Here is a 27,828-nt window from a genome sequence, read left to right as displayed (position 1 = left end):
GCCGCGCTCTTAGTGATATATTCATGACGTCACCTACGCAAGTAAATCTACGCCCGGAGACCTTTAGTGAACTGAAAGATCTGCGCCCAAAGCATCTGTAGTCACTACTTTAATCAATGCACCATTTATTGCGTGTTTTAAGAATAAGAGCTTTCAGGCAAGAGCTCACCCACACATGCAGGGAAAGCTCTAACAGGATTATCTTTGACGAGGTCCAATCTCCCTCTTGTGGATGGAAATCCAACCTGGCAGTACAAAATGTATGTACTAGTGTGCGAGATCCCGTGTTTTCTGACGACGAAGCGCGGTGTGAGAGCAACTCCGGGGAAGCAAACAGAACATATTCAGCCACAAGCACACAAAAACGAAATGACGAGGACTGAGAGTTTATCTTTGCTTACAGGTATTTATTTTGTTCATCATTTAAGAAAAATAAGACAAACCTTCCACTTATCACATTTTCCTTCAATGGCACACAAGGTGAAGGTGTTCATTCTGTTTTGGCAGAAAAGAAGTCAGAAACCAACAAAGATGAATCAGGAAAATGAGTGCAGTATGCCTTTCACGTTCAATATTTCTAAATTCACATGGAATGTACCAATAATACCAACTGGAGACGTTAGTGTGACCGCTGAACACATTGTAAAGAACAGGCTTAAATTGCATAGCTTAAAGGTGCTCACACAGAACTGCTTTACCATGAGCTACATGTTCTTTAAACTATGTGCTGCTACACCTCAGGGGAAAGAAGAACTTTTGAAAGCAATAAATGAACATCAACGAAAAGCTCTCGAGTGCAGGACAGTACGCCTTTAACCAATCTCGAATGAGAACATCATCAACCATGAGTCATCCATTCTCACCTTCATATCTTGGGCTTCTTTTGTCACACAAACACTGAAAACAGATCAAATACAGAACATTGTACACTGAAGTCATTAAACGATGCAGTAAACCACACGTGGGTTAACTGAGCTGTCAACGGTTCCATTCTCATAGCGTTTGCTTCGTCTGTAGTCGCATTTTAAGGCTTAGAATGGGTTCCCACACTGCCGCACAGCTTTTACAATCTAAGACCAACAGAGCAGCGATATCCAGATAAACTCACAAAGAAATGCTTTACATCCAAGGACATTGTCTAAACACATTTTGGCATTCAAATGTTGGTGCATCTAAAAATAAAAGTCAAACACCCGGATCTGCCCTGCATTATATTCTCCCAGTTGCAATGGACCAAAGGAAGACTTGCAAAGGTCTATGTACTTTTTCTTCTATATCTCTATATGCCAAAAACAAAAACAGCAGAAATATCTTAAGACTTTTCGAGGTTTGATTGGAAACAAAATAAAATAAAATATCGGGCGGGAATTGATGTCAGTTAAGGAATTACAAAGTCACGACTGTGCTCGACGAGAGGTCAAAATCACGGGTACAAGAATCACACATTCATGCTGGTCCATGTAATATTTTCACCGCTATGTGACACAAATCTCCAGCTCACCTCAGTAACTGCAGAGACATGACTCGGACCGGCCAGTCTTCCTCTGCCCTGACAGAAGCTAACCTGACAAAAAAGTGGATCCTGGCAGGATTTGGAATCGGGAGGCTGAAGTTGCGCACTGAAACAAAACAACTGCGAGTTACTATGATAAGGAGGTGCAGGTGGCGATGGGATGTATAAGCCTGTGCGGGTCAAACGCGAAATCATGTGCTGGTTTTCCCCCCCTCCCCTCCCTCCTCATATGACTTCATGGCTTCAACTCGGTGCCTTCTTCCCTTCCTAACTGGAATGACGAGAAAATAGTTTGGTGTCGATTAAAAACAAATGGCTTTTCTCTCCCACGGGGGGCGTTGGCTCAGTCATCGTAAAAACACACACGTTCACGCACACAGTTCACCCACGGTTATTTCCCCCATACTGTGTGTAAAAAAAGTCTTTTGAACGCTATCGTTTAGTGGAAGATAAAGTTTTTCTGAAAATTCTAGACTAGAAACATGACACACTTTCCGATATCAAACGAAGAGTGCTGTCGTATCGCTTCACAGCTTAGTCCACACATGGAGCCCAAAAACAAAACGTCCCACAGCATAAACAACACGCTGAGGGTCACGACCGGTTCCAAAACATAGAGGTTACTTAGTCATAAAAGGGAAAGGTGCTTTGCCTGCAAAGACTCGTGGTACGAAAAGGTCGAGAATTGCAGTCTTATTTTGCGAAAAAGTGTAAAATTCTCTGTAAAAAGTGGAGACAGTTCTGCGATACATGCAACAATATGACTGAAGGTGAGAGCTAAACCCCTGTTTTTCCACTAGAGTCCCTGATGGGAAAGAATTTCAAGCCATATTTGGCACAACTAGTTGGACAGGCTATTTGTTGCTTTTTCTCTCTGCGAGAAAAAAAAGAAAAAGAAAAGTTAGCACTGCGAGGCAGGAAAAGTCTGATATCTGTCAATCAGTGGTTCACAAGGCCTACCTACGTTTAATCCTGACTCTGGGATGTTTAGTCTGCCCACATTTCCCTCAAATAAGGCAGCTCTCACACAAGAAGCAAGAGAACACATTTAACCAAAGTCACTGCAATGCTCTGAGATGACAGAAAAATCTAATTAGTTATAATCTGACGGTAGAAGCTGCATCACTGGACAATCAACAAGTAAACACCTTTTATTTTCTTCCTTCTCATCTCTTTAGTTGATAGAAAAAGCACTCGGCTTGGCCTTTATACTCCCATCTATGGTTGTGCACTTGAATAACTGGAGAAAAGGACTGGATGAAGGGGGCTGTGGAGGAGGAGTAGTACTGCACTGTGAGGACATTAAGGCTGCTGTTACTCCCTTTTGTCCGCTGCCTTTGATTGCTCCCTCTGAATCATGCACCGGCGCACGATGCTGTCAAAACTCCCCAGGTAGAAGAGGGCAATGGTCCGAAACAACCCCATGGTGACAATCTGTGCAGAAATGGAGAAATTAACGGTGGTCCTGACAATTAAAATGTCTCCTCCAAAGCCAAGAGGAGTGCTGCTTCAACCAATGTCATAAAATGACGCATTAGCTGTACCTGCTGGAGACCTTCGGTGATGGAGGTGACGGGTGACATTCCGCAGGTGAGGGCCGACAGCATGTAACCGTCCGGACCGACGGAGCTGTTGAAGTTTCCTTGCTGCAAAGTGAAAAAAAAAAAAAAGTACAACAAGAGGGGAAATTTATCTAAAGACAGAGCACATAATATGTCTTTTAAAAACGGACCGACTGAGCTTCTCACCACTGCATCCTTGACAAGGATTTTTGCTACTTGGTCCGGTTGCCAGATTCCAGAGGTCTCACAAATGAGTTTGGTCTCTAAAGGCTGAATAGACAAAGAACAGAGAGTAAAAGACCATAAATACTGGTGTAACTTTATACTGTCTCCTGTCAAAATAATGGAGAAATGTAACATAAATAAACAAGGGAAAGGCTTCAATGGATCCCCGCGTTAAGGAAGGAAGCCTCTCTTTCTACCATTTCACATAGATGTTTACCTTTGACTTGTTCTCTTCGGCCAGCAGTGGAGTGTCAGTGTCGGGGGGGAATGCCACAGTCACATAAATATTGTATGGCTTTATCTGGAAAAAGAACAGGTATGTCAAACAATAGATGGCTTACTTATTTGACATTGGTGAGAATTAAATGCAACAATCAACAGTTTATACATTGATGAAGCAACAGCATTTAGCAAGACTGCCCCCTACTGGTAGACAGTGAATCCTTAGCACAATATTCACACATCTAATGCAAACATCAACATCCCTAAAACATTCGTTAAACTATTCCAACTACATGCATCCTGCAGATCACTTGAGCTGCTGTGTGTTTGGTAGAGGAATACAGTGGAAGTCTTTGACCACAAAATGGGAAACAAACCTCCATCTGCAGCGACTCCGCCAAACCACGCAGTGCAAACTTAGATGGGGAGTAGGCAGTGTATCCGAACAGACCGATCTGGCCTGCCTGGGAGGACACAAACATGATGCGGCCCATTCTTCGCTCCTTCATGTTGGTTATGACGGCTCGTGTTGGATAGACGCTGCCCAGGTAGTTCAATTCCATCATTTCCTATTGAAGAAAAAGACAAAACATCCACCCGTAATGTAACTGGGCAGTCGACGGTGAGTTGCATTATCACAACTTCTCTGTTAATAGCAGACTGCTTAAATCAAAACAGAAAGAAAAATAGCTGGGAGGCCCCCGCAGGTCCTGCAGGGCCTTAACTGTTTCAGCTGGTGAGGGGAGGGTTCACGTCTCTTTAGCTACTGGAGCTCACCATGCTTGTTTTTTTAATTGCCAAGAGTTAAACTTTGATTACTTTTTCTTTTTGTTACAGTAACTTTTGGATTTAGCTCAACTTCTACTAAAATTGTATACGCTTCCGTTTAATGATGCAGGAAAAAAATCGAGTGTGTTCAATTAACCTTCAGAGTCGGAGCTGGGAATGTAGCCATAAGTCAGAAAAACCGGTGAGGTTTGCCAACTGACTAGACGCCTGGACTACAAAGCAGGTTCCCAATCCATGGAGATATTCTGGTTATAAGTTTAAAAACACTAAACAACCAAAAACTACAAATATCTATAGCAGGAAAACTCCAATACCATCAAAGATTGATAATGAGGAACAGCTAGAGAAATGATTAGGGCAGAGATACTCATTGCGCCACATGCGGCTCCTCAAGCTTTAATTGGTGGCTCGCACTCGCATAGTAGCTTATAATAATATGGTAACAATAACAATACATTTTTTTCAAATAAACATACAGCGAATACTGCACAGTATTAAGTATTTTTATTAAGTTTGTGTTTTTTGTAGTATTAAGTATTTTTATCAAGTATTAATTAAGGCTTAATGGTGTTTCCTAAAGGGGGCTCTGTTCAACCTGGCAAGGCAGCCCGCTTAAACCACCGTCACACTTGATCGCAGTGCACGCCAGCGCGAGATGCAGCCACAATGGATCGGTTTTTAATTTAAAAAAAAAGGGCAAAAATCAGCACAAAAACCTAACGAAAATCAGCATGAAGATGCCAGAGAGGGGACGAGCAGGCAAACGTTGGGTGTACCGCGAGATGCAGGGACAATGCATTGATTTTTAATTAAAAAAGGGCAAAAACCAGCACATAAACCATGCTCATCTTGAATATCTCACTATGATTACAACAACAAATACAACATAAAGAAAGTCAAGGACATGCATGCCAGCTTCCGCTCATCCCAGTATTAAGGTAAATATGGTCTTAATTGAAAATGTATTGGCTGTGTTGTTTCTTTTTTTGTGGGATGTTATATATGTAGAAATGCATATTTGCAAAAGGGGACTTAGTACGTTGTCGTAAAAGTGGCTCTTCCCTTGATTTTGCTCTGCCAATGTGGCTCTTGTGAAAAAAAATAGTGAGTATCACTGGATTAGGGCAACAGTTTTTTCACTGGCCTGAGACATAGCCTTGGTTACCATGGTTTCAGACGAAAAGGATGCAGTTTATAATTTAGGGAGTGTAAAAAGTGAGGAGTCATGGCGACCTTCCCCGCTTCCAGTATATGACGCACAAATGAATCCAAGGAATGAGCTGTCTGTTATTTTCCAGGTATAGAAGAGGTATAAGCAACAGTTTTAAGCTGAGAAGGCAATTCATGCTTTGTCTAAGTGCGCAAATCAACTGGGACTGTGCAGATGAGCATGCAGCTATACACAGACTACTATGTAGGTCAGTGGTGCCACTGCCTCACATTCTACAGTGCAGTGCAGAAGTGTGAATAATGACGCTTCTCCAGCAAAGTCTCTCCTCAAAGCAAACCATGTTGTAATCCTCTACCATGTCTTATTTGTCTTGTATGCCGTTTCCCTGATTGGAGATTAACTCCAGGGGATGTGTGATCAGCTCGCTCAGTCCACGACTGGTTGCAGAGGGACCTGAAGGATTCTCGCAGGCTGGTGAAGATGACAAATTCGATGACGCACCGGTGGTCAAATAAGAAATAAATATATGAATTGCAGATGATCTGGCGCCTTATATGCTCTCTGCAGAGAAACTGATAAGGCTAGGTACTAAACCTCATGACGTAACATGAAAAAAAGAAATAAATCAGTCCCCCCTTTTAAAAATTTCCTCCTTCTAAGACATCTCACGTAGACGCTCACAGTGAAGTCAAATGATCCAACTCAGTGGAAAGACTGACTCCTCTCACTGTCTGTGCATTGATGTTCTTTATCCCCTTTCGCGAGAATTCACTGGTCAGGATGTGCCCATTTTACACGTGTTGACCCTTTATCTCGAACGTAACCTGCTGTGGAGCAGGATTACAACACAAGTCAAGGTAGAAAAGCCCAGTAAGAAATTAAACCGCTTGCTACCCGAAGGTAGCTTGCTTTGCAGTACATACCCAATGTCAGGTATTATGAGCAACATTATTTAGGGGCAGGCACTATTTTAGGCATATAATCAAATCAAAAGTCTCAAATCTCATTTTTACAACTTTGAAACACAAACCACAGACTTATGTAAGATACAGTAATATAACTCTCTTATTCTGGCAATCTGATCTATTTCGTACATTTTAGAGGAACGTGCCTCCGAAGATGCGCAAAACAAGCACGCAAATACTTACTTTAAAACGTTCGACCTCCATTTCCTCAAACTTCCCAGCAATAGATGTTCCAGCGCAGTTCACGAGCATATCAACAGGGCCCAGCTTCTCCTGGGTCTGCGTGACAACAAAAGACACTTCAACACCGCATCAATAAATCATTAAAAGAAATCCGATATGTGCCACCGTGACAGAGAAGGTGACATTACCTGTTTTATCACATTTTCAACCTGAGTGTAGTCACTGGAGACATCCACCGATACGCAGAGCACCACCTCGACAAAGAAAGAGATTTTTTAAAACATTTTGCGAACGCAGGCTCTTCCCTTGATATAAATACTTGGTTCATACCTGCTTGTCATTGATGGCAAATTTCTCCACCTCTTTCTTTGCTCGGAGCAATTTATCCTAAGGGAACGTGTCGCAAAAAAAAAAAAGTCGGCATAAGTACAAACACTTAAAATGTCATTGAAGTTTTTTCCCCTCACCTGAGGACCATTTTTGGTCACACGCAGGTGTTTAATGTGAAATAAAGCTACTAAATTTGCGCACGAGCTGAAAGCAACCTTTCACCGGACATGGAACAAGTTCACCTTTTGCCTTACTGTGTTTGACGTCAAAATGAGTTGACTGTAACAACAAAACAGCGTGTGACATAATGTGAACGACTGGTTAAATGCGTGCGCTCACCTCGTTTCGTGCCACCAGAGTGATGAATGCTCCCTGCCTATAGCACTCGATTGCGATGCATTTCCCGATCCCACTTGAGCCTCCTGTAACCTGGACATTCACACATAAGAGCCAAGGTCAGACACCTGGTAGCTGATATGGAGCTCAGAGGCTAAGGTTAAAATGATGTGAGGAGACTTTTCTAATATCTTGTGCTCCGTCAGTGTGATAAGTGCCAAGTTGCTCATGAACTAAACTGCCTTACAAGTTCTTTACAGCTCCTCCCATAAAGTGAAGGAATTAAGAGTTCCTTTCATCCACATTCAGTGGATTCTATCTCATGCTTTGATACGATAAGTGTCACCAAAAAGAGCACCTTTGTAATATTTGAATGTCAAAAGTATTTCTGGGTCAAAATTTTTCAACATTACTGAATCTAGCAGCAATCACAAAAACTGAGAAGACAATATCGTGTTAATTCATTTAAAAGCAGCAATCAAAATAAATGCAAAATATGTGTAGGTGGAATATTATGGGAGTTGCAACTACTCCACAATTTAAATCTACCTCAAAGGTTGGGTAACTCAGCAGTTAACTACAGTCATTGCTCACGTGGGCGTGTCGCTCCTCATAATGGACATACGCCACTCACAAAAACAACCCTGTTGGAAGTAAAAGTGACCACAGGCCAATGAACGTAACACTAGCGCCACCACGACTACATAATCCAACATTAAAGTGCAACGTAGAGATGTGCAGAATCAACTGGAGCTTAAAACTAGCTGCAAAACTACAGTAATGAGTTAGACGTTACCAACCGTTACCGAAGCAGGAACGGGGTGCACTTACCACGACATGGGCCCCGTTCAGTTTCAGAGGCTTGGGGCTAATGAGGGGCGATATCATGTAAAGCAGCAAGACAAAGCCGACAATGAAGGCAGCAATTACAATAAGCATAATGAACGGGAGAAGGAGCCACCAGGAATTGATAAAGAACCAATCTGTGATCGTAGAGCTCAACCCTTCCTCAGAGGACATGGATGAATCCTTAGCTTGCTTGCTAACTAGCAGGCTAGTTTCTCTCGAATGCGATATCGCAGCTACGAGGCAGCCGGCGGCCTTGAGAGAGGATGACGTACACAGACCTGGGTGTAGTTGCTCCGAGTTTGGGCAGTTAGTCGGAGATGTATAACGGCCAGGTTAACGTACCACGGTGGACTTTGGTGCCTTGTGACAAAGCGCTATCTGGGCAAACTAAAACAAACTGAACTGTGTACGGTAACTGGACGTTTAACTTTTGTGTCTGGTACTTGTAGTTCTCAAGCCCTTCTCGTTCCTCTGGAATCCAAAGGTGCTCGAGTGCGCATGAACAGCAACTCCCCCAATGCAACGCAACACCACCTCCGTTTTAAATAGCCACACCTCTATGCTGAAGCGGAGACCGAAAACGTGCATTATTGGGCCAATAAGCACTCTGGATAAACCCTGTTGTTTTAAATGTTCTTTATAGAACGAGTGGTTTGGAAAATAAATTCTAACACAATTTTAACACAAAACAGCATTTTCTAGAAGGTGGAAAGGCAACTAGATTAACAATACCATTTACATAGTATTATCAAACCTTATGAGACCTTTAATTATATCTCTATGACTATTACAAATCCCTGCTAATAGATAGGCCACAATTTCCTTCGTATTTAAATCAAGTATCTATCTATTTAATATGTTACAAGAAACAAACACCTTCTCTGGACACAGCTTTAACTTTTATTTACACTGAGGAAATGAAAAACAGAAAATTGAAGCCACGGATCACCTCTTCTGAAAGGAAAAGGCTCAAGAGTTGGCTACATACACATATACAATAAAATGAGACAAACAAAAAACAAGACAGTTTACATATCTCATGAGAAACAGAGTACAGTTGTATACGATTTCTCAAAGAGCTTACGTGAAACATACAGGTACTGTACATTCCTTAGTTGTAGTGACAAAGCACTTGATATATTAGAATAACGACTAATTCAGAAATAAATCAAAAAAAAAAAAAAAACTACACATGCATTTTTTTTTCGAGAAGGCACACGGTGCACACTGCCATTTATGGCTACTTAAAGCTCATGTTTGGAGAGAACCTTCTTTTGTTGACCAGTATGCGATGATTTCTCCAGCTGAGCCTTCACTGTCAAAATTTCACACCTATTTGCTGTTTTATCAAAATTCATAATCTAACTTTGAGATAAGGCTCGTTTTAGAGTTTCTATTAAAGATAATCAACAAAGCCTGTAGGTATAAATGATTTTTTTTTCTCCCATAGTAGTTTGTGAAAAACAAAACAAGACAAAACCATGAGCAAAACAGTTCAAAGCTACAGAGTCCTTGGGAAAAAAAATGCTGGTCCACCACCACTACTGATCCACCCCAAAGAGCCATGCTTCAAATGTTGAATGAGTAAACTTTTTTTTTTTTCTTTTAGGAAGGTCTTAACAAAGCTCTCATCCTGAGTGTCTCTCTCTCAAAGCGCTGTAATGTCCACTCTTTGAGATTAGGGTGTTTTACCTGAACACATGCTATTTCAATATGACTGTGCAAGTTTGATACATTCCTTTAAGTACAATATATGCTTAAGAAAAAAAAAAAAAAAGGCTTGTTTTATCTTCATAAAAATAGAGCGTATGTAAAGGGTTTTTGTTAATCTAGTGAGAAGTACATTGGAAAGCAAAGATGAGAGCCAGTTGCACCTTAAAACAAGTTATTTCGAAATAATTGTGTACGTCTGCGATTAGTTTCTCTGATCTGCCTGTGAACTCTGCTCATCAATACCTTTAGTCTTTAGTGCTCCCAGTCAAACAAAACTCTGAAGTTGCCAAGGTGGTGTCGATACCTTACTCGGAACAGCTTTCTGTGGTAAATCTTTGGATAATCGTGAATACCAAATAAAACCAAGTCTTCCAGACTTTGCGTGGCTATAGAACTGGTAATCTCACCAACCTTAGATAACCCACGAGGCCTAGTGGGTGGTTAGGATGAGACAGAGAGAAAAGGGATGAGGAAAGTAAAGAGACATTTACAGTTGCTTTGGTTTTGCTTGATCATCTGACCTAGCCTTCCTGTCCAAAGTCCTCTGTGAATTTTTTCAGTTTATGCAGATCTTGTTCGTTGACTGTCGGCTTCGTGCTAGCCTGAGACCTCAGCATGTCAGCCTGACAACAAGCAAGAATAAAACAAATTAAAGATGGCTGCAATAAATTTCATTACTGAAATGTGTAGCAAGTCTAACATTTTTGTATTTTTTTTTACATCCTTACCATGCACACCACAGGTTCCAATAGCTTTTCCCCTGGGACATCCATCCATGTCATTTCAATTGCATTTGGATCGCCGGGCGAGCAAGGAGTCAAGAGGTCGTCGATAATAATGTTGGGGTCTGCTCTTGATGGACCTCGTACCTTTTTAAGATCATTACACAAGAATGGAAACCAAAGTGACAATCGGGCTTTTCTCTCTCTCTACACAATAGAATAAAACAGGGAACTGTAGAGGACGTACCCGTTTGAAGTGGGTTGCAGATTGGACCTTTCGAACAGGCTGCATTAGAGCGTCTCTGACAATGATGCTAACATCTGCTCCTGAGTAACCGTCTGTCTTCTTGCCCAGAGTGACAAAGTCGGAGTCATTAAGGCTGGTGGGAGTGGATCCCAAATGGAGCCTGAACATGAAGGACCGGGCATGCTCTTCAGGCAGAGGGATGTAGATTCTCTTCTCAAACCTGAAATGGTATTACTTGATGAATGAGAACGCATGAGAGACTACTGGAAAACAGCCTTAAATTTTTAATGACATTTACCTTCTTCTGATTGCAGAATCTAGAGTCCAAGGGATGTTTGTTGCCCCAAGAACCAGCACTCCCTCATTGTCATTCCCCACACCTTTCAAACAACAAAAATAAAGATTATGTAACAAACACAGATGGCAGCTGATGAACGGAAGAAAGTTAATAAATTCATTGGCAACATGGTTTAATGCATGGCTGCAAACTGGACTAAGTTGTATTATGTTGTGCAGTCATTAATGACTTTGAACTGTACACACACAAAAAAAAACAAAAAAAAAACAAAAAAAAAACCCCAAAAAAACACGATTCTCGTCACGGTTTTTAATCTTTTTACATCTAAATGGGAAATTATTCCAACTATATTAGACAAGAGGAAAGGACTGTCATTTCCTTTCTTTTCCAAGTTCAATGCTCTTTGCATTTCTTTGGTTTTCCCAACACCCGTCAAACATATCTTCTCCTATATCCGTGTGACCAGACTCTGCAAGCTGAGAAGCTGATTTCATTTAACGTGTGTATCGGCAGCAGTTGTCTTGTCCATACTTCGGGTGTGAAGAAGTAAAGACAGAAGTGTTTACCCACCCCTTCTGTTCTGAAACAAATCCTGCTCAAACAAACAGAAAGACTCTAATCTCAGTGTTTTGAAAGCTGTTGGGCTTCATCTATTGAGTTACCTGATCGAAACACTGAATTGGTTACACCACATATATTTTGGAAGGACGTTTAAAAATACACACATTCACCTGAAGAATTTTTTTTATAGAGCACAGCTCAAATTTCTGTGGTGATGCATTACCTTATACCAAGTTATGCAACCACAAACCGTTTCTGTTCAACTTATAAGGACATGGAAAAGGACAGAAAATCAGCACTGAAAATGGTATTTTATTTAATAAAAAAAAAAAAAACAGGATTCAATTAGAAACCGGGCCCCTTATGTTGGCTGAGGATGGAGTGATACAACTAGCATTAAAATACAAACGTCAAAGACTAAATAAATGTATTTTTATCCCTCGGATTGAATCAGTTCCATGAAAAGATCTTGCCGTTTTTTAAATTTCTGTTGTGACACTACATTGTGCAGTTTTACTGTTTGATTAATTAATTCTAAGCCACTTTGGATCAGACCACTAATCTTTTGTATTACAGTGTGCATGCACCACATCTTTCATAATAAATGCCCTGGTAAGAACAGGAGGTTTTCTATCAGTTAAACTGAGAAAGTACTTTTCTTTTTAGATATTGTGCATGAAGTGTTAAGTGCATACTAACAGCTATTGAAGCCAGTAGTTTGTTGGGCTGTTAACTACTTTGTTTATCCAACTTCCTGGCACGCGCTGTGCTGTTTCTCTTTGCAGTCCACAGCAAAAAAAAAAAAAAAAAAAAATCTTTTAACATACTCATGGCACATTCTGAAGGGAAAGAAAAAACCTACTGGAGATTACAGAGACAGCAACTAATGCCCCTCCAGCTGGCTTGCATCGAAAACAATATGTACGTATTTATATGCATAGTTCCACATTTCATTTTGAGGCGTTAAAACAACACTTTAGAAAAGCAAACTAACAACAATGTGAATTGGAAATAAAGGCCTGTCCCCAATAAAGACCTGAAAGCAAAAGCCATTGAAGCAAATTAAGATGATATAATATCATATTTTTGATTTGTCATGTACCTCTTCCGTTTAATTTCTGCTGCAGTCCCACAGTAAATCTGTTCATTTTCAGATTTTACTGCAGTAATGGTTACACAACATTCAAATTAGCTCATTAATGTTCTGTTCAAAAAGGTTGGGGGGAGCGAGCATGCAGTGCACTTCCTCTTTTCACAGCAGCAAGGAGAAATGTTTTTTTCCCCCACACTTAAAAAAATACCCTAATTAGACCGATCTTCCCCATACTTAAACCAGTGAAACCACAGAAAATCCAGGAGTGTAGCAAGCTTTTAATTCTTAAATTAAAAAAGAAAAAAAACAATCCCTGAAAATTAAAGTACTTGGAACATTCATTCAAATTTTGGCTGATGTCACAGGCTGTTAGCTCAATCTAAAACATCAAAAACATTTTTCAGATTTTGGAATCATGCCACACTGATCAAGCAAAATGTCAGCGATACGTTTTGACTTGACTAGAAATGAATAATTGTTGCCCATAAGACTCACCCTGCATCTGAACCAGGAACTCCGTTTTAATACGACGAGCAGCTTCACTCTCGTTCTCACTTCTTGAACCGCACAAGGAGTCGATCTCATCAATGAAGATGATAGATGGTTTATGCTCCCTTGCAAGGGTGAACAGATTCTTCACCAATCTGGGAAGCAAAATTAAGCCTTTTAGAAAGATAAACATCAACTCCTACTGAGCGAAGTAAATTACTCTTAAAAAAAAACAGCCCATTATTCTTCATTGTGTAGAGAATACCAAATGATATCCTTAACCTATGCTTGAGTGAATAACTGTTTCTATGACCCACTTTTCACTCTCTCCCAGCCATTTGGAGACGAGGTCCGATGAAGAGATCGAAAAGAAGGTTGAGTTGTTTGCCTCGGTTGCGACAGCTTTAGCGAGGTAGGACTTTCCTGTACCTGGAGGCCCAAAGAGCAAGATCCCCCTCCATGGAGTTCTCTTTCCTGTCAGTCAAGCAAAGAGTTATTTAATCCATAAATCACTGTCACTGAAACACCACTAACTGCACTCTGATATAGCTGCTCCATGTAATAAAGATTAAGCTTTTATCCTTTATGAGCCAAGTAATGATGTGGACCTCTAGTCGAAAAATGATAGAATACCTGTGAAGAGGTGGGGGAATTTGATTGGGAGAATAACAGCCTCTTTCAGTGCCTCTTTGGCTCCCTCTAAACCAGCAACATCGCTCCATTTGATATTTGGTTTCTCCATGACGATTGCACCTGAAAAAGGAATTGAATTCAACATTACTAAGAAGTCCACCTAATACATTTAATTAGACTTATCATATTCACCTAGTTCAAATAAGGTTTTAGGAACTCGGAAACATTACAAACCTGAGAGTTGATTTTGGAACTTCTTTTTCTCTGGATCGTCACCGTCATCGCTTTCATTCCTGATCATAAAAACAAAAAGCATGTAAATATTTAATCTAGGTATGCATGTAGAGTTTCATATTTATGAAGGGGAAACCACTTCTTTCCATTCATGGCATCACATCAAAGACTTCTGCCCCTCCCATAAACGCACCCTTTGTCATCAGATTGTGACTCCTTAACAGGCTTAGCAGGAGGAGCTTTCTCTTTCTTCTTCAAATACTCCTTCAGCTTCTCTGCTCTGTCCAGGTATTCTGCACACTTTGCCCGGATGCTCTGTTTGGCTTTGTCACCCTGAGCTTCATCTGTCAAGAATCATCACAAAAGAGACACACAGAATTAAAGTTCAGGTGTAAGTGTTGCGATACCCTTCTCTTAAATTAAGCTATTATCAAATAACTCCATACACAACTGAATATTTTTTAAAGGCACTTAAGCCACTCTTGTTAAGACCCATGAAAAGCAACAAAAATGTCAAAACATAGTATTTTTAAATTGAGATTCCTGATAACAGCTTTGATTGTTGGAAACATGTCACTGTACATACAATTAATTCCCATCTGCTGCGTTATGCCTTACATTTTACCACATGAAGGAAGTACTGAACAGCAGCCTGATAGAGGCGCAGAGCCTCCTCATAATTCTGAGCTTTATCCTCCTGAGCTGCCTTGCTGGCAAGATCAATGGCTTTCTGAAAAAAAAAAAAAAAAAAATGTTGTTGGTTATGACACTTGTAGAGACTGATCTCAATTGAGAAAAATTAGCCGTGTCACCAACTAGCAGTAATACATTTGCATTACATATCAGTACGTGTTTGAAACAATGCTGACTTCATGTCAACAGTATCAAACAAATAAAAATGCCAAGCATATGTATATGAAGTTAATAATTAGGGAAGGAGAAATTATCAAAAACATACTTGAGTAAGTTAAACAGAAAATATTTTTATAAATACACGACAATCATAGACTGTTTTGTTCAGACTGAATGTTTGATCAGTTCTGCTCCAAGTGACATCTCCCACTCCGTGGAAGGATATAATTGTGATGTAATTGTCGAGGCCTTTTCTTTCAATTCCATTTAGTTACCCGACTAGAAAGTATAACTATTATAAAATTTACAGTTTTAACGCAAATACAACATTTTCTTTCCATTTCAAGTGTACGATTCAGAGACCAAATAAGACCAGCTAACTAGCAAAGTTAATCTTATTAGTTGCTGCGTTTGCAAGTGAAAGCTCATCGTCGTATGATATACGCCGATAGAAACAACTGCAACAGTAATTTTTATCGATATGATAAAAGTCGTGCATAGAGTCAGTAGTCGCTAATCTTTTTCATGTTCACAAGCTAATTCCCGATTTGTACCTTGGTAGCTAACGTAGCCAACTATGCTAATTAGCTAGCACGCTAATTACGCTACGTAATATCGTAGAAGGGATTTATACCGAATACAAACGAAGAAAACAATAAACCACAGACCAGACAGTTTAGTCGTCACATCTACGATAATTTAACGAGTTTTTTTCAAATCGTAAAGAAAACTTTGGAAGCTTGTCGAAGCGTTTAGCCAGCACAAGGGTTGGTCCACAACTTACCTGTAAATTGTTGTTGGCCATAAGGACTAATCACTTGTCCAATAACCAAAATAAGTGTAACACCACCGTGAAGTAAATACTTTTAAATACTACTCTGTTTAATTCAGCCGTGCACGAAAACTGTTAACTATATAAAAATAGTTTTTTGTAGATTTGTTTTCGTTTCTTCGATGGCTCCCGAGTCAGATCAAGGAGGCAACTTCCGCATTGAAAAGTCGATACTCGCGTGCACGGAATGTGATGACGTCAAGACGTAGCGTCGAGACGGCTTATGACAACAGGCCGCCTTTCGATTGCCATTTTATTAACCAAACGCGTATTATTAGTATTTTTTTAAACGACAAAGATAGATTACCAGTTTTATAATAAATTTATCAACAGTTTGAAGTATATTTTTTAGAATTAACTATACAATTATTTCGTTTGATTTTTTAATGTATGTGGGTATTATGTGGTGTCTGTGGTTAGTGACATAGCACTCCATAGCCGTTATGTACAGTCAGTGAATGAACTATGAATAAACAATTTAAGATGTCGCTTCAGCATTAAACATGTTTATACACCACAACTATTATTGATGATGTATTTGAGTTTAAACTGTTTATGAAGTTGTAATAGCTCTGCTCAAGCTGAAGCTCATCAGCACTGCTGAGACTGTTCTGGTTTTATGATCTTAATGGACGCTCATGTTCACATTTGCAGAGCAAACTATTTATCTGCAATTTCTGTTATGACCTCTTTATTTTCTAGGTACTCCCGAAGTTCTTCCACTCTGTCCAGGTACTGTTTACATTTATCTCTAATCTTCTGGTTGCCATCTTTACCTTGAGGTTCACCTGATGGGAAGAAAAAGGGCAAAGCAAATAATATCCATTAACAGTTGAGCATTTTCATATGCAGATACTTAAGTGTCCATCAATCAAAAAGAGTAACAGACTGGAAGGATGAGGTGGTGCACGGCATAATATCTTAGCTCATGTTCGAATAATATTGGTTACACAATGTTTCCCACCATGGCAACGCACGTTTCAAAATGTGCAGAAAGTACTTGACAGCATGCTGGTAGGAGCGAATGGCCTCTTCATAGTTTCCATCCTGGTCCTCCTGTGAGGCTTTCTGTGCAACAGCAATAGCTTTCTGAAAGAGCAGGAAATTATTTAATAGTTCAGATTCGACTTTGTACGTCTACTGAAATCCCCGGGATGATTTACACATAGTTATCAAAATAAGTTAGTTTATATTGCAAAAGGTCCCATTCGGTGCAGTCAGCTTCAGCCAGAACAAATAGAGTAAAGTGTTGATGTTTTCCTTTACTTCAACTTTAAACCTGGAGTATAATAAACAATAGTACTTTTTAAAAACACTGATTTTGACTTGGTACTTAAGTGTAATACTGACCAGAAAAATTTACTGTTTTCAAGTGTCAAAATATTCGCTATTAAAATAACTTGCTGATTCAGTTGATTCACTCTGTATTTATGTGTTTTCAGTTTTTTTTTTTTTTTTGGACAGCTGTGATGGATGGATAAACCTTTCATAAAAGCACATCAGTCAAGTATAACAAACTCTCAACAGACACATCAAATGAAAATACTTGATAAAGTGAATAATAAAATTATATAACAGCCTCTGTCATTAGCCTTCTGAATGCTAAATGTCTACATTTTCTGTCAACATTTTTTTAATAAATTTCGATTTGAATGTTAAAACTGTTTAATAAAACCGTGTCAATGGTTTTATGACCAAGATTTGTTTTTATTAATTCTCATTTTAAGCAGATGGCCTTCTTCCATTTGCTGAATATTACTAAAATCAGGAGTTTCCTTTTCACAAGTTGATGCTGAAAAGCCAGTTCATGCATTCATCACATCCAGACAACAAGAAAGTAAAGCCGTTTTCACAGGGTGTCAGATGTGTTTTTTCCTAAAAATCCTTCAGTTGATCTAAAAGACTTTGGCCAGAGCACTCACTGGTACCACCAAGAGAAATCACATATCTCGTGTGTGTACCTCACTGCACTGGCCTGTAAAATTTAGAAACAAATTAACAGTCCTTATCAGATATGATGCCTTTAATGGCCTAGCTCCATCATATATGACAGATCACATATCACCCCACCATAACTCTGTTCCCAGAATGAAAGCCTTCTGGTAGTTCACAGAGCATCTAGTACAATTGGACTTTCAGCGACTTTAGTTTTTCAGGCTCCTCTCAATCCTCTCCACGTTTGGGTGTGGGATCAAGAAACCCTGCTTGCCTCAAAGAGCCTAAAACTCACCTGTTTCACAGAACTGGAGTTAAATCTGCTGATCTATGGGCTGCCGTTTGTTTCAAATATGCTCATATGTATAGTATATTTTGAACCTTTATGCTTCTGTTTTGATGTTTTTAATGCTGTTGATATTTCACTGCTTTTGTATATTGCTTCTGCACATGTTTAAATGTCCCTATTCTAGTTCTGTTTAATTTCTTTGCTTTTAATTTTTTTAATTTCTTTTTTATGCCATTGAAATTGGAGCGAACTTTGGGCTACATTGTGCTTGGACACTGCAACACAAGTAAAGTTAAGTATATATTGACTTTGTGAAGTAAATAAAGCATGATGTCTATTTTAAGAACTGTCCTGGTAAACTGAACTGCACAACTCCAGTGTTGTATGTGTAAGAGTATCAGAAGAGGTAAGTCCTCCTTACCCAGTAGAGCAAGAGAGATGCTGAGATGTGTTGTGAAGGAAACACAAACATCAAAACAAGCCACGCACTGCCAAAAAAAAGAATGGGTGCTCATAGCCTACTTCTTGATGAAAACATCGAACTATGAATGGGCCATGTCACACGCTGTTACTTAGCCCGCAAACTCCATGTCAGTATCTTTGGTCAGCTGGGCAGCTCCGGCCGCGCAGCCACAACAAATCTTATTATAAATGAATCAAACACAGGAAGCAGTTTTATCGGCGCACAGCAGCCCACATTTACAGATTTTGAGACTCAGGCACAAATGGGAACCTGCCAGATGACTAACACTTTTGTTACTTTCCAGCGACACCCCAAACGAGGAAGTTCCAATTTTATAGAGAATACTCAGCCTACCTGCAGATTTGTTGGCTCCATGCGGCGTCCTGTTAGAGCGAAAAGGCGCAACAGATTCAACCCCTGATCCCCTAAAGTCTAGTTTCGTTTACGCAGCGGTGTAGTCGCTGCGCAAGTTCAGTTCCTGTTTGCCTATCACTCCCTCATCTCTCACACATGCGTCCAAGAAAGCTGCCTGACCGGTCCAAAGAATGACTGCGATGCTGGGGCGCGGAAAAGTGAGTCACGGCGCATAATTGTTGCTGTGGACTTTCCAAACACGAAACGAGCGGCTGACCAGAATAATGTTCCACTTTTTAACATAGGCTTCTCTCAGATTGTTTTGAGACGACAACCTGAACAGCAGACAAATATGCAAATTAATGGATTTCAGTAGTTACTGAGAAAGAAAGCTCTCGTTATATACAGTGTCTTACAAACACGCGGCACTAGTTACGTATGTTAGTATTGGCGACACAAAAATCCAACTCAGTGATAATAACTCTGGTGTGATGACAGTGTGCTCCACTAGAGGTCGCCCCAAGACCACTGTGAAAGGCTCAGCGACGTGTTCGGAGCTCATCCACATCTGCTTCAATGTAAAAGTTTTGGAGATAAAAAACGCAATATACAATGACCCATGTGCAGATGTAACTCGCGTGCATTTTTATTTGCATTTGGACGGGTTTTTTTCTTTTCTCTTTTTGCATTTAGTCTTAAGATCTGTCAAGAACAAAGAAAAATAGCAAAATGACACAAACAAACGCTCCTTGGAGAATTTAAAATTGATTGGATGAGGATCTTCTAACAGAATCTGCAACCAATAACTAAGCTCGTATGAGGAACTTTTACATTTTAGAGGTAGGCTAATGACCTCCAGAGAAATGAAGAGAAACTAAAAATAAAAACAGAACGCGCCTCTGGTGACCGGTTAAACGCAGTGTAAGTGATGATGGCAGACCTTTGGCCCCGCTCAGTCACAGCGCGTTAGCGTCGAGCTCAGACCCGCGGCGGCCTGACACCTGAGAGCTGCGATACTGCAGTGTTGCGCACACTTTAGTTTTGTTCGCAACGCGGAAAGATGGCCTAGTTAGTTTTGGGATATGGAAAACAGGACACACCTCCAACAGTGGAAGAGAAACTTAAAGCTTTGTCTGACATAAGCGGACGTGCAGACCAACTAAAAAAGAGCCTCGCGCGTAAACTCGCGGCGCAGTTCATGGAGAGCAACAGATGACAAGACCTGCACGCACGCGGCGGGTTGCTCACAGCATCTACAAGCGTCTCTGATGTGGAACATGGCGAGGGGGATGATCGGAGCACATATCCTCGCTCTGTGTTTGACCTCTTGTATGAAGATTTTCAGGGAGGCAGATGGACAACAAACTTTTAATGACTTAACAGGGTTCAGTTTGAATCCACCGTACTTTAACCTCGCAGAGGTGGGGAGTATATCTGCCACAGCAACCTGCGGTCAGGATGAGGCTGGCACACCGAGATTGGATTTATACTGTAAACTTGTCGGCGGACCTACAACTGGATTTCCTACTCAAAATATACAGGTAAGAAAAAAAAAACACAACTTTTACTCAGTGCTTTAAATGGGAATGCAGAAACAGAAAAGTAACCGTATTTGGTCAGAATAAAAAATTAGAAAAAACACTTTTTTCAACCCCCTTTGGAGGAAATTAAAAAATAACATGTCATGTATATACAAATAATGAACAGGTGATTTTATCTGACGTCAAATTACTGGGTGAAAGTTATTCTTATAAAGATGGCCTGTCCTGTGCTCCTGTTTGTAACGACAGGAGGTGAAATCTGACATTTCTGCATGCCTTACCAACTTGTACAACTGTCAGAAATAGTTTTACAGTAGCCCTACAGTAGTTGTTTCCCACGTTTTCTAAAGGAAATGCTCTTCAGTTGTGCTCCTACCCCCTCATGCATTACTGTAAAAAGTCAGGAATTCCTCTAATCCACATTGTTGGTTGAACAGCTTTTAATTTTGTTTGATTTCTTTGCAGCTATGTTAGTTATTTACCTCCATTATAAAACATGCTTGTTTGCTGTAGTTCAGTTTCTCAATACAAATCATTTGACACCATTTAGGGTCAGTTTTGTGACTACTGTAACTCCGCGGATCCAAGCAAAGCCCACCCAGTGAGCAATGCCATCGATGGGACTGAGCGGTGGTGGCAGAGCCCTCCTCTCTCCAGGGGAATAGTCTATAATGAGGTGAATGTTACCCTGGACCTTGGACAGGTGAGATCCCATGTTACTCTCTGCACAAAACAGATGTTTTCCAGCTGTTACCTGCTGTGTGAATAATCACAGGTCTGTGGTGACAGTAAAATTTAGCACCTGAATGTTAAAGATGTTTTTTTTTCTTCCTTGGCCACTGCTGTGCTGTTGGGACATGAGTTGTACCACATTCACCGGAGTGAGACTGGATATTTTCAATATTTTTGCTCCACATTCCTTGTCCTTGCTGCTGCTGCTGTGTTTTGGACACACTGGGAAGAAAATGGTTTGACTGGCAGTGTTTCATTCACAAGTATTCCGAAGGTGTTATATGGTTATGTTTTCAGTGTGAGCTTCATCACTTCAGTAAGCAGCAATCATGTGCTGCGGTTGGATTCTCTCCAGGAATCAGATTCATGCCCCTTTGGCCAGAGAATATGCTCCCATCATGACCCACGTCTCTGGCAGGAGTTTGGCCATCGGCCCATAAAACTGCACCTCACGCTCAATTATCCGCTGTGAAGAAAGAGAGGAATGCTGTTTCTGGATTAGGGATCAGAGAGATGTAAAATCTGATTTGTAATGTGCAGGTGGACTCCTGGATTTCATGCTGGATAAGGGTTTTTACTAGTTTGGGAAACGTAACAAAAGTGCTCCTCTGCACACGTGTTGCACCTTTGGCTTCCAATGGGCACCGTGTCAGACAATGGGTGTGGGCTTTTCTGTCTCTGTTTTTAGACAGACTGAGCTGAGCAGAGATCCTGCGCTGCTAATTATAGTCCACGCTCGCTCGAGGATGGACACATGCACGGCCTTTAGAGATGTCAGACTTTAATACGTGGTAATGCTCAGTTTATTTGGGAGCAGGGAAAGCAGCATTAATGTATTATAGCGTGCTAAAAAGAGCATGGTCGGATCTGTGACTGTGACTACCAACCACACAACACCCTGCCCTGCCTCATTGCACACAAACACACACCACACACCTGTCACACACATCTCTCTTTTAATAGCATCTATAGCAACCACCAAGTCTATAATGATTACCTGCTGCTGTTGTTTTTAAAGCTGTTTGGTTGTTTTAGTGCTCAAATCCTCAAAAATACTCACTGACAGGAAAACTGATTTAAAATAAAAACATAGCATTTAGAGGACATGTTTGTGACTTGCTGATGGGAAATGAAGATTGAAGCTCCCAAATTACAAAATTAAGTTAAAAGAGGGAGACTCCAGAATCTTGATGACAAAGACTTTGTATATCCAGATAGAATATGATTGAGAATTGAAATTGTTGTGTTTTATTTACCTGCCTTAGAGTTTTATCGCCCTCCTCCAATACTCAAACGTAAGCTCATGCGTTATCTTGGACTTGACTATCGCTGTAAATGTTTGACCACCCCCTGTGGGATTTGATAGCTTTGTAGATTCTTTTCAAACCCACATGATAAATGATGTGTTTAATGAAATATGTGGGCTAGACCAAGCTGAATGGGTATTGTGGTTTCTTTCAAGACCAAACGCAGGTGGCTGTTCGGATGCTGTCTGCAAAGCCCTAAGCAGATATACGAGATAATGGCACGATTGATGTTTATGTTAAATCTACGAGGTTCAAAGAGAGGGGCTTTTTTTTGACAGACCTGTTTCCGGTTTCTCTGTTTCGAAGTGGATTGTTTAAAGCATGGTCTGCTTAGTTCACAGCTACACTAATCTGATCAAAACTGAACTCGGTTGTTTGTCAGAGGAATTTTACACCAGTACACGCTCGGGTTAGTGATGGCAGCGTCACTTTGTCAGTCCTGCTGAAATATTTGGACTATTTTGAGTGGACATGTTTGCTTTCCTCTGAGCCGCCATTATCTCTCTTGCCACCGGGAGGATTTTTGTTTTAAAGGGAAACGTCTTGAGAGTTACTGACTGCTGTACAAATTTGACAGATATCAATGGTCCCCCTTGGCGATAAATTTAATTCCAGTCTTCAGCCTGTAGTGCAGCTCATAGAGCAAGAACCTTTCTGAACCAGATGATCCCTTGATTGAACACTATCATTTGGAAAGAGAAAATATATTTGGCACTGCTCTGATTAAGGAATGAAATCAAAGACATCTGTATGACCCAATGCTTTGTGTTCAACATACTTAAATGTGCTTGACGCACTAAACTAAGATGATTGGCCGATGAAGGGGCAAATTAGATTTTGAACCTCAGAGATATCTGGATCCTTGGTTTAGAGCTTTGCTTAAAAATTGTATTAGAAAAATGGTTATGGCATCTTTTACATGTAAGCTAAGGTTATTGCTTTATTTTGCCAGGCTAACGTGCACATTTAGAAAGAACTGCATTTTATTCATTTAGATATGAATGAACCAATAATACTCCAGGAGTGACTTGATTTTTCTCTGCATTTGGTTGAATTTGTGCATGTTTTACTAGTGGCATTGGTACATGTTTTGACAATTATTGGCATATTGGATAATAACAAATATGTCAAATATGTCAATATTGATAAATATTCAATAAGCTAGCAAACCTTCTGTGAGGACTACTAACAAACCATTAAGCAAGAGGATGGATTGATCATGCATTGGGTGTGTGTTGCAGCCAGCGGAACAAAGAACATTTTATTGACAGATGGAGAATGAAGTCCAAAGAAATGAAAAGCTCAAGAGTTTGCCAGTGCTCCTCTAGATTAATCTGTCATCATTTGTCTGTGTGGTCTATCTCAAGATGGCCCGAGCATTGTGCAGAACTAGATTTCCTTGCTGGGAAAGAATTCACTGAACAAGAATTTAAAGACTCTCATTTGGCTATGAAAAAAAGGAGAGGAGAGGATATTCAGAACTAACCATGTGGGGTGCCTAAACTTTTGTATACCCTCTTTTTTTGTTATCTTATGATGGCAAAAGATGAAAGTGAAGAAGAAGAAAATTCTTGATAAGCTCCATGTCAAAGACATGCCAATGCAAGCAGGCAAGCAGCTCCCTGTTTGTGTGACTTCTTGGCTTTTGACCCATGGCAATCAATATCCTCAGTCTGGAAATGACCTCTGTGGTCTTCAGTTGACTCCTGTATGGAAGTTAAAGGTTATGTTTGGCATAAACGCCTCAGAAGCACTTGACCCAGGATGAATGGAATTGGCTGCAATCGGCTATTTATGGCTGCTCTGATCATATGTTGATAATTTCTTCGATTACATGAATGAAAAATGTGCCTGCCTCCAAGTCAATAAAGAAAATTCCATGATCTAATTCAGGGAAACAAGCTCCCATTTGTTTGTTGTGTTTGCAGCTGATTCGGAACAACTTTGAAATCGTTTCAAAGCATGTTTTATTTTTACAGAGTCAGTTTTTGTTTTCACGTTTACTATTTGTGCAGCCATCCACATTAACACCACAAGAGCTGCTGAAATATTGCTCTTAGATCTTGTCATAAATTCATGACCATGAAAATACTTTTCCTGGAACTTTTTTCCTTGTTAAACTATTTAGAGGACCCAGTAGGTAAGCCATTGTTCTGCTAAACATTTACACCATATATCTGACTGCCAGTCACTCCTTTTTTTTCTGGGGAATGTATTTTAGGAGCCGTGACTACATGTGCTTATCTGCCTGAGTGAGTCCAGAGTTGACCATGTGAGGCAAACATGCCAGAGCTTACTGCTGTCTGTCTGCTATTTGATGAGTCTGAGATGCTTCTGATTGATAGTCAGACACTAGATATATAAAGTACACTTTTGGTTTGAATACGGTCCTGATTGTCATCTGATTGATGTTTAAGGGGCCGTGCTGGTGAAGGTTCATGGTGTTCATGATGGAGCTTTCGGTGGCAGTTTTTTGGGCTTTAAATTGTTATTTACAAAGCAGAACGTCTCTGTGCTTATGTGATTTCACGGCCAGGGTACTGATCTTTCATTTTAGATGATGTAAAAAAAAAAAGTCAAATCCATGACCATGTAATGAAGTTGGAGGAAAGTGCTCTTATTCATTTTAGTCCTGGGGCTTTGCCTCTGCTCACAATTCTGCAATGGTGAAGAGACCAAGCTTCTTGGAACTTAATTTTAGAGACATTCCCCGGGAACCTAATCCTCTCTCTCAGGGGTCCGCCTACCGCCAAAGTTGGTTTGAATGTTTTATTTGCAGCCGTCGCCCCCTTTTGTGTTAGAATCCTTTAAGGCAGTATTGTGTGACATCCTTTCTGTGCTCTCAGACTCTCACAAAGGTTTGGCTCTCTTAAAGCAACCTAGAAAGTGACCTAGCCCTCTCTTTTCATTTGATAAATGGATAGAAAGAGGTGGTGTAATTTGGTGGTGAGAACGTGCTTAAACAGAAAACACATACAAAAACATAGGTCACGACTGAAAACGTTTAATTTTCCCTCTCAACAAGCCCTCTTCTACTGAGCCTTCGTATTGAGCAGACATAAAGGTACATGAATGGATGATACAGAATCCGTGCGCATGGCTGAGCGGCCTCCTTCTCAATCATGCAGCAAGCGGTATTGCCTGTTATACTAATTGAGATATCATGTGATTTGCATGTGTAAGCCCCTAGTTATTTGCTATGAAAATTTGATCTGTGTTCTGACTAGCTGTAGATATGTGTTTTATCATAAATATTTGCAGTTACGGTGCAGATGGCTCAGTCAGACACCAAAGGCAAGATTGGCAGTTAGATATATCGCTCCAGTGATGACGGAGGTGATGTAAGTGACTGTCTTTAGCCAGGGTGCCTGAGGCATTAGGCCAACCCAGCTGATATTTACCGCTCCACTAACAGTCATGGTAGGCTTGTTAGCATTAGCAGCCTGGCTTGAAGTGTGCATCTCATTTGACTGTTGAACTGCAGCTCCACCTAAATCTGGAGCTGCAGTGTGGAAAAGCTTGTGGGGGTTAATGTGGGATCTTTTCACCTCTTCAAGGCCCTTGTCATCAGTTGGAACATGGTAATGTTAATCACCGGTCACAGGTTCACTGACGCAGGCACTGATGCAATAGGGAGTGTTAAGAGAGCAGCAGTTTTCCTAGACCTATTTGACAGGGCTGTGTCATGAATAGCTCACTCTCACGCATGCTATCAACTGAGGTCACTGTCAGAGATCTTAGAGAATACTGAAAAGACTACACAATTCAATATTACTGTAGTATTTCACATGTTGCTCATGAAAAAATAAGTTTTATGTCGACATTTAAAGTTTTTAGGAGTTTTTTTTTTAAATCCAAAAACAGATGTAACAAGATGCATTTTAACTGAGGGAGAATTTAGCTAACACACAGAAAATGTGATATGGAATTTCTGATTACTTCATTTAATGTAATTTTGTGAATTCAGCATGGCTTTTGATGATTAACAAGATCAAATACAAACATAAGGTTTAATACAGTAAAGCACAGATAAGTTAGTAGCTGCAGCTCACACTTTGACTTTGAGAAGACTGCAAACAAGTAGAAAACTGCATGTTCTTTACATTTCTGTTACACCTAAATGTGTCTTGTAACTTTTAGCCATCTGTTCATTGTTACCGTATGCAACTAATTCTGTCATGGAGACAGAGAAAAATACTCCAGACAACCCTCTTCCCCCTCCATTGCCCCACCTGTTGCAGACAGACTAACAGTTGTACATTACATTGTTACAAACTGGAGGGCAAATGCTCTACCCCCACTGGGCTGCAATGTTTTTTTGTTTTTTTTTCCTGCATGGTTGATCCACTCTAACAGAAGGAGATGCCTATTCTTCTTTGCACTGCATTGCCCAATCTTACACCAGGGGCTCGCTCAGATGGCTAATATCAGTCAAAATTCTGATCTTAATGTAGACTAACCCAGTTAGCTCTATGGGGCGCCAAAAATGATCTACTGCATGTGGCAATCACTGACCAGGTTCGTAACCTCGGAGTGTTGATAGACTCAGATCTGACTTTCAGCAGCCACATCAAAGCTGTCACCAAGGCAGCTTTTTACCACCTCAGAAACATCAACAGAATTAAAGGTTTCCTCTCCCAAAAAGACCAGGAGAAACTCATCCATGCATTCATCTCCAGTAGACTCGATTACTGTAATGCTCTTTTAACTGGACTTCCCAAAAAGAGCATTAAACATCTGCAGCTCATCCAGAACGCTGCTGCTAGAGTTTTAACCCGGACTAAGAGATCTGAACACATCACACCAGTTTTAATATCTTTACACTGGCTTCCAGTCAGTCACAGAATAGATTTTAAAAGCCTGCTGATGGTTTACAAATCCCAGAACGGTTTAGGCCCAAAATACATCTGTGATATGTTCAGAGAATATAAACCCAGCAGAGCTCTTAGATCCAAGGACTCAGGTCAGCTGGTTCAGTCCAGAGTCCAGACTAAACATGGAGAAGCAGCATTTAGCTGTTATGCTGCTAACAAGTGGAACAAACTGCCAGTGGAGATTAAACTTTCAGCAAATGTAGACATTTTTAAATCCAGGTTAAAGACATTTCTGTTCTCATGTGTCTATGCATGAAATATCTTTTAACTTATCTAGACTGTTGCCTGTTTTTAAATTCATTTAAATGATTTTATTTGTTTCTTTTTATATTCTTTTATGTATTTTTAATGCTTCTTGCACTCCCTGCTGCAATGCTTTTATTTTATGTAAAGCACTTTGAACTGTTTGTACATGAAATGTGCTATATAAATAAATTTGATTTGATTTGATTTGATTTTTGGCATTTCTAACTTACATCTTATGCCCCTTTCATTGATTAGAAGGGCAAAGACA

General features: G+C 40.2%; 3 protein-coding genes across 8 annotated transcripts in view; 1 reads left to right on the top strand and 2 right to left on the bottom strand.

The window, feature by feature from the left end:
- Window positions 1-392: 392 nt before the first annotated feature.
- kdsr (3-ketodihydrosphingosine reductase) lies at window positions 393-8,614 on the bottom strand. Its single transcript, XM_075483347.1, has 10 exons — window positions 8,128-8,614; window positions 7,300-7,389; window positions 6,961-7,017; window positions 6,819-6,884; window positions 6,631-6,726; window positions 3,900-4,091; window positions 3,518-3,601; window positions 3,262-3,345; window positions 3,058-3,159; window positions 393-2,947 (listed from the first exon to the last, which is right to left on the bottom strand). Exons 1-10 carry the CDS (start codon window positions 8,314-8,316, stop codon window positions 2,828-2,830), a joined length of 1,080 nt encoding a protein of 359 aa, XP_075339462.1. The 5' UTR covers window positions 8,317-8,614; the 3' UTR covers window positions 393-2,827.
- Window positions 8,615-9,022: 408 nt separating this feature from the next.
- On the bottom strand, window positions 9,023-19,012 carry LOC142399015 (vacuolar protein sorting-associated protein 4B). Of its 2 annotated transcripts, XM_075483345.1 has the most exons (13): window positions 18,861-19,012; window positions 16,797-16,908; window positions 16,507-16,607; window positions 14,754-14,865; window positions 14,329-14,479; window positions 14,136-14,194; window positions 13,902-14,021; window positions 13,586-13,742; window positions 13,275-13,423; window positions 11,126-11,207; window positions 10,828-11,047; window positions 10,587-10,727; window positions 9,023-10,481 (listed from the first exon to the last, which is right to left on the bottom strand). In XM_075483345.1, the coding sequence occupies exons 1-13, from the start codon at window positions 18,879-18,881 to the stop codon at window positions 10,380-10,382; spliced, it is 1,527 nt and encodes a 508-aa protein (XP_075339460.1). In that variant the 5' UTR covers window positions 18,882-19,012; the 3' UTR covers window positions 9,023-10,379. The 2 variants fall into 2 exon arrangements, with proteins under 2 accessions (XP_075339460.1, XP_075339461.1); XM_075483346.1 differs by lacking the exons at window positions 16,507-16,607; window positions 16,797-16,908; window positions 18,861-19,012 and adding an exon at window positions 15,772-16,056.
- Window positions 19,013-19,807: 795 nt separating this feature from the next.
- LOC142399009 (laminin subunit alpha-3-like) overlaps window positions 19,808-27,828 on the top strand; it is a 62,349-nt gene continuing 54,328 nt past the window's right edge. For 3 of the 5 annotated variants that reach the window (XM_075483334.1, XM_075483333.1, XM_075483332.1), the window contains exons 1-2: window positions 19,808-20,401; window positions 20,952-21,104. In XM_075483334.1, coding sequence (XP_075339449.1) covers window positions 20,129-20,401; window positions 20,952-21,104 — 426 coding nt within the window. In that variant the 5' untranslated portion in view covers window positions 19,808-20,128. The remainder of the gene's footprint in view (window positions 20,402-20,951; window positions 21,105-27,828) is intronic. The other 2 variants (XM_075483335.1, XM_075483336.1) reach the window with 2 other exon arrangements.

This window comes from Odontesthes bonariensis, chromosome 14, assembly GCF_027942865.1.
Source record: "Odontesthes bonariensis isolate fOdoBon6 chromosome 14, fOdoBon6.hap1, whole genome shotgun sequence".
Lineage (NCBI taxonomy): Eukaryota > Metazoa > Chordata > Actinopteri > Atheriniformes > Atherinopsidae > Odontesthes > Odontesthes bonariensis.
Note: the sequence above shows the minus strand (reverse complement) of the source record. Positions and strands in the feature narration are given on the sequence as shown.

What these genes read in the sequence shown, in the direction of transcription:
- LOC142399015 (XM_075483345.1), bottom strand. Translation starts at nt 18,881, where the DNA reads ATGGAGCCAACAAATCTGCAG. An exon ending in CTTTCTGCACATTTTGAAAC is followed by an intron (nt 16,608 to 16,796) that starts GTGCGTTGCCAT and finishes TCTTCCCATCAG; the next exon opens with GTGAACCTCAAGGTAAAGAT. An exon ending in GTTCCAAAATCAACTCTCAG is followed by an intron (nt 14,022 to 14,135) that starts GTTTGTAATGTT and finishes TTCCTTTTTCAG; the next exon opens with GTGCAATCGTCATGGAGAAA.
- kdsr (XM_075483347.1), bottom strand. Translation starts at nt 8,316, where the DNA reads ATGTCCTCTGAGGAAGGGTTGAGCTCTACGATCACAGATTGGTTCTTT. An exon ending in CGGAGTCGCTGCAGATGGAG is followed by an intron (nt 3,602 to 3,899) that starts GTTTGTTTCCCA and finishes TTCTTTTTCCAG; the next exon opens with ATAAAGCCATACAATATTTA. An exon ending in TCCTTGTCAAGGATGCAGTG is followed by an intron (nt 3,160 to 3,261) that starts GTGAGAAGCTCA and finishes TTCACTTTGCAG; the next exon opens with CAAGGAAACTTCAACAGCTC.